Genomic DNA, 6,000 nt, shown 5'->3' with positions numbered 1-6,000 from the left:
TTGTGATCACCTTTTGCACGGCCTTGCTTTTGTGAATACCTTTTGTACAGTCTTGCTTTTGTGAACACCTTTTGCCCAATAATAGACAGCCCTGATGCTTTGCGCTTCTTGATTTGGCCACTTCAATTTTTTCCCTCTGCACCGAGTAGGCTGGTAAAAAAGTTTAGTTAGTGAGCTGCTCGTGTCACAACATGAGTCTATCCTGAACATACTTTTAAGGCTTGTTCAGTAAACAAGCTAGCCTGAACTTGACTAGATCATCACAAGGTAAACAGCCAAGTTATTAGGGCTCAACTTGAGCTCGACTAGTATAGTTGTATTGCAATTATATAGAGGAATACGTCCTCTTATTCAATTTTCTCTTGGTTTCTCAGTTTACAATGAATAAAACACGGCCCTATATGGCGATTGTATTCAATGGAGGATGCTAGTGTCCATAACCATAAGTTTAAGAAAATTTGAAGGTCTGTATGTAGTAAGGAACCATTCTTATATCTGCCATTTGCATCCGTTGATATGTTTCCCAATTCAATTATTCTGAATGAATACTTTTTCCAGTCAGACAGAATATTGTCATTTTTTGTATTATTTCAGTCATGCACTGAAAGGGTATGGAATAATATATGAATAGAAAAGGGTATGGAATAATATATGAATAGAAAAAGTTTGTGGACAGACAACCGACAACTGTTTGCTATCTACAAGACCTCAGTTTCTAATTGGTGGAGTGACTGCCCAAAAGAACTGTATTAGGCTGAGTCCAATGACTCCCTATCCCTTTAAAAGTAGTGTTAAAGTCAATAAAATAGAATTAAAGTCAACAAAATAGAGCTAAAGTCAACATATTTTATTCTCTATCATTATTTTTATGTATATATATTGAAAGATTTTCTTCTATCTTCATTTTACTCTATATATATAGAGTAAAATGTAGATGTAAAGAATCCTCTTTCAGATATATAAAAAGAAGAAATTAATGATAGAGAGTAAAAATCATTGACTTTTAAAATTTTTTAAAGAGATAGGGAGCCATTGGACTCAAAATTTCATCTTGCTCAAAAAAAAAAATGGATTTAACCAATAGAAATTTACTGTTTGTGAACAAGTCTGTCCACAAATTCGAATTCTATCTGAATTCTGAAAGTTCTTTACCCAAAATAAAATTATCTGAAAACTATCCAGTTACCCTTCCACATATTCCACAATGCATTGTCAACAACCGTCTTTCTAGTTTCTACTCCTCTCTTATGGCTTTGGATGGATGAGTTATCTTAGTACTTATGTGGAGCCACTTAGATGTCTTTCAACCTTTAACACGCGGAGTCTATGTTTCGGCATAATTGATCTAGTGTGTGATTGATTCAACACTACCAATAGCTAGAGAGAGACAACAATTCTCGTTAAGTAATTAAGTTCAAATCCGTTGGCTACAATGTCTACATGGGTCACTAGACAAATACTTTCTTTTCAGTTTGTTCTGTCCTATCTCATGAGATATATATACACACGTTTAAGATAATCGGATAACAAAAGAGTAGTGGTGATACCAAATGGTAAAGACGATTTTATGTGCGTGCTACTTTTGAGTGCTACTTTTGGGTCACTAGAAGAATTGTTATCTACACATTCAGAGACCGACATCCTCATCCACTGTCTATAACACTTTGAGAATCAAAATTATGTGGAACCACGGAAATGTTGTCTTGTACAATGTACTCCACAAAATCCTCATAATAAAGTCGTAGCTCCTGTCCCAGTTTATGTTGCTCTAAAATTAATAAAACCAACCAAATTACGAGACATTGTGGACGTGCCCTGCCACAATGTAGTTGATATTTAAAATCAAAAAATATTAGTTCCTTATTAAATTTGGATTGTGTCTGAGTTAGAAACTTAGAATCCTACCAACTGTGGAGTGTCAAGTGTGAACTGTCAGTGTTGTTTTACCCAAAAAAAAAAGAAAAAAACTGTCAGTGTTGCATAATAATTGCCCATGGAACATTTTTAGTTAGTATTAATTAAAAGGTGTAATAAAAAAGGAAAAATTGACTGGAGCAAAGAAACAGAGCGGCATATCCAGAGAAACAAAATATAAAAGAGAGTAAAGATAGAGAATAGACTGTGACTCATTTGGAAAAAAAAGGACTCATGATGATATACTTTTCACTGTAGTTGTTTTCTGTTCCTCAGAACATTGAATCTATTCATTTTTTATTTTTAAAGTTCAAAACTTTTCCACACCATATCTTCATTGCCCACTTTGTTAAATGACCACTCTTTAAATCTTCAAAAGCTAAGTAAGTGTTGCAGAAGCCAAACATAGTGAAAATGAATGTGGAGCAGTTGAAGTCACGTTTTAAAGGTCACTATGATTTCATGGTCGCAGAGGTAAAAGAAAGTTTTTTTTTTTTTGGAATTTATTATTAAATGTGATTTTTTGTTAGTTTGGGGTTGATTTTGATGATTGGGTGTTGTTGTTGTTTTTGGTGAGAAGAAATTTTTGGATGAGCAGTTTTCACAGCTTCAGCAACTTCAAGATGAGAGCACTCCAGATTTTGCATTCGAAGTTGTTTCTCTCTTTTTTGAAGACTGTCAGAAGATTTTTCATGACTTGGATAGAGCTTTGTAAGTATTTTGAACACCTCCTTTTTTGTTTTTGTTTTTTAAGATTAAGTTGAAAATGAGAAGTCTGAGTTGTTTGATTTATATTTTGTTACAGAGAACAACCAATGGTAGACTTCAAAACAGTTGATAATAATGTCCACACCTTGAAGGGTAGTAGCTCCAGGTAAGTTTTAGATTATAGTTGTCTACATACTCCCATGATTCTTTGAATTTGGAAAAAGAGTAGTGAATGGCTTGAAGCATTTAGTGAAGTGAGTTTGATAAGGCTTAACTAAGATTAGTGGAAGTATAAAATGTAAGTGTGCGTTATGTAAATTGCCTGAAGAAGATTATATGTTGCACAAGCACAGGTTTCGTTGCGAGGAAAGATGTACTTTGAAATGACAATTGTTTTAAAACAATTCCCCAAGTCTTAAATTGTTGTAAAAATTGAAGTCAAGGTTGTTCGGATTCGAATGAAATCTTCTAATGTTACTTGAGGATTCTATGTCTTTTATAAAGAAATTTCAGTATGTTTCATAGTTTGCGTTCAACAAATAAGATGAGTTTGTTTCCATGACAGTATTGGTGCAGCCAGAGTTACACATGTCTGCATTGCCTTCCGTAGCTTCTGTGATGAACACAACTTGGAAGGGTAAGAGTTGTTTTACCGGTAACTTCTTTTCTTTGATTCCTGTTGTTACATTGGAGCTGGAGATTAGAATTCGGAAATCATGAATGTCTTGCTATTCTGATGAAGAGAAGCTTTAATTCAGGTGTTTGAGGTCTATGCAAGAACTTAAACGTGAGACTGCTCTTGTGAAAAATCAGTTTGAAATTCTATTCAAGGTAAGTAGATTAAGTTTACCCGAATGATGTAATAGGTCATTAATGTCTCTTCTCTGTCCAAGTTCTTACTTCTCTACTTGCTGATTGTAGTTGGAGCAACAGCTTCTGGCGGCTGGTGGTTCTATTACTTTACCGGTCAAACCATCCCCACAATCCAATGATCATCCGTGGTTCATGTAGTACCGGCCATCCAGTGTAACCAAAATAAGAGACATAAATGGGATGTGATGAGATGGTTATGCAGAAAGGAGAAGCTTTTATGGGTTTTCTAGTTGATAGTGTAAGCTACTTCACTTTGTAAAGGTTCTTCTGTTGAGCTTGAGCTTTATGAGGTTAGTTTGTGTGGACCAAATAGAATGTTAATAAGCTTTTCTATGTCTTTATTCTACTTGCAGTTTAAATTAAAAGCTTGATAAACCCCTTTATTTTTTGATGGCGTGCTTGACCTAACTTCAGCATGTGTGCAGTTGATTGAAGGATTTGCAGCAACTTGCTTTGAGTTTTGTGTAGTGTGTATTGCTTCTAGTATTACCAGTAAGATTATGGTAGATGCTAGTCTTTGTGCTCACACTCATTCATTATTCCAACAATAATAGACAAATTAGTTCCAGAGCTTAGATTAGTTTGAGTTGGAAGTAACGGAAACTTAATACTGCCGCATTGTTAGTCCTATGTAGAAGTATTAAGTCTAGGTGAAGCACCGAAGGGAATGCATACAGCAGATTGCATCACAAATACTGTATGGTTGAATGTCCTTTTTTACCCTTTTTTTTCCTTCTGTATTTTAGTTTAACCTGCTCTGATTACCAGCCTAGGACCAATTTCAAGCTACAGTGGGGGTACTGCCTTGCACGAGAGTTAACCTGTAAATGTATGGGTATTCCATGGAAAGCACAAAACACTTTTACATTTGTACTGTATACCCTACTAAGTGCATTGAGTGTCCAGGTGCAGCGCGCTCCCAGGCTTTAAACACATTTTTGAGCGACTGGGAGAAAGCGGACATCCAATTCCTATATGGGGTTTGCCCTCTCAAGAGGGTAAAATACTAGTGTTGTCTTGGATAAGCTGTTGGACGGCTTCAGTTCAAGAACTGGATGCTGGTACTAAGGCTTTTGAGATTTCTCCACAAATGAGAAGACTCTGACTGGGTCTTAGTCATAACTGTAAAGTGGCTGTGAACCATTCTTGAGGTGGGATTCAACACCACAATCCTTAATCCTTTTTCAATGCTTAAGTGATAAGGGGTTCCGCCACATTTTGTTCATGGCCTTGGTTTTAATAACCTGAGTCGATTTTCTTTTCTTGACCAACCCTATAGCAGTTTTGAGACCAATGGGGGTTGAGACAAGTCTGGCGAGTTCCAGTGTACTTTCTTTAAACATAACCTTGTTTTGAGGTTTTAATAGCCGTAAATTAATCCTGTTTACTATATAGTTCATACAGAGTTATCTGGCCGATTTTGGATAACACGTAGCCCATTCGATGGACGCCTATGGATTTCGTAGGAGACTAGGAGGACAATGTACTGCTTTATGTACCAGGAGAGACAGACCGACCAACATAGACCAACTACCTTGATTGGATTAACCTGAAAACAGATCAACTAGAGAGGAACCCTTACCACTATTACTCTCCAATTAGCTTACTAGACATATTAATATATTATATAGCAATCCTGACTTTGTGCTATAGTTAAAATATTATAGTTAATATAATCAGTAGTTAATAATAATAAATGGCTAATTCCTTTTATTATAAGTTTATAACCATGTCAGTCTTGATGCTGAAGCTCTCTCTTTTTAAAGCAATGAGTTGGTAGTCAAATGAGTCCATTGTTTACAACTGCATTAGCTGTGTTTATTTCTTATAGTGCAGATGACCCTTAGTCTGGTTTTTTAAATAGAAAACCACCGACCATTAGGAAACACTCACATCAACATGTTGTGGGATCACTATTAGAAATGTAGAATACATTAGTATATATTTATAATATATAAACCAAAAATCATTTTTGTAATGAGATATAAAAGAAAATTTATCTATTTTTTATTATTATCACCTATCTGAACTCTCCTTTGGGGTACTGAAGATTGATTATGTTTAGTCAACTCTTAGATGCAGAGTATGCCTGTTTGTATGTTGGTGTAGGTACACGAAAAGACCTGATACAGTTTTTTTTTTTTTTGGTATAAGAGCATCTTTAATGGTAAGACCTGAAAAACACCAAATTTTTTGACTAAACAAATATCAAACTAAATAAACACCAAACAAATTCAAACACCAAACTATACTGTTTTGGATAAATTGCCTCAAATAGCCAACGCAGCTTTCGAAATACTGTGCCAGAAAGCTCACAGTTTAGCCCAAAGTCCACGTGGTATTTCAAACACTGCACAGTTTTTGAAACACCGCATTGTGCAATTTAGCCCAAAACCCATGTTGTTTTGAAGCCCATGTTGTTTTCTGAACACTGCGCTAAAGAAGCCTACAACAGCCCACAGGTCCACATGGTGTTTGAAAAACTGCGCGGTTTATTGAATACCG

At 35.5% G+C, this 6,000-nt stretch overlaps 1 protein-coding gene across 1 annotated transcript; it reads left to right on the top strand.

Moving 5' to 3' along the window:
- The first annotated feature begins 1,878 nt into the window (after positions 1-1,878).
- Positions 1,879-3,870, top strand: LOC147517722 (histidine-containing phosphotransfer protein 1-like). The gene is made up of 6 exons (XM_086589840.1): positions 1,879-2,388; positions 2,495-2,625; positions 2,720-2,788; positions 3,188-3,259; positions 3,381-3,453; positions 3,544-3,870. The coding sequence occupies exons 1-6, from the start codon at positions 2,329-2,331 to the stop codon at positions 3,631-3,633; spliced, it is 495 nt and encodes a 164-aa protein (XP_086445966.1). The 5' UTR covers positions 1,879-2,328; the 3' UTR covers positions 3,634-3,870.
- Positions 3,871-6,000: the final 2,130 nt, after the last annotated feature.

The sequence above is a fragment of the Coptis chinensis genome, chromosome 2 (genome assembly GCF_015680905.1).
Source record: "Coptis chinensis isolate HL-2020 chromosome 2, ASM1568090v1, whole genome shotgun sequence".
NCBI classification, from domain to species: Eukaryota; Viridiplantae; Streptophyta; class Magnoliopsida; order Ranunculales; family Ranunculaceae; genus Coptis; species Coptis chinensis.
Note: the sequence above shows the minus strand (reverse complement) of the source record. Positions and strands in the feature narration are given on the sequence as shown.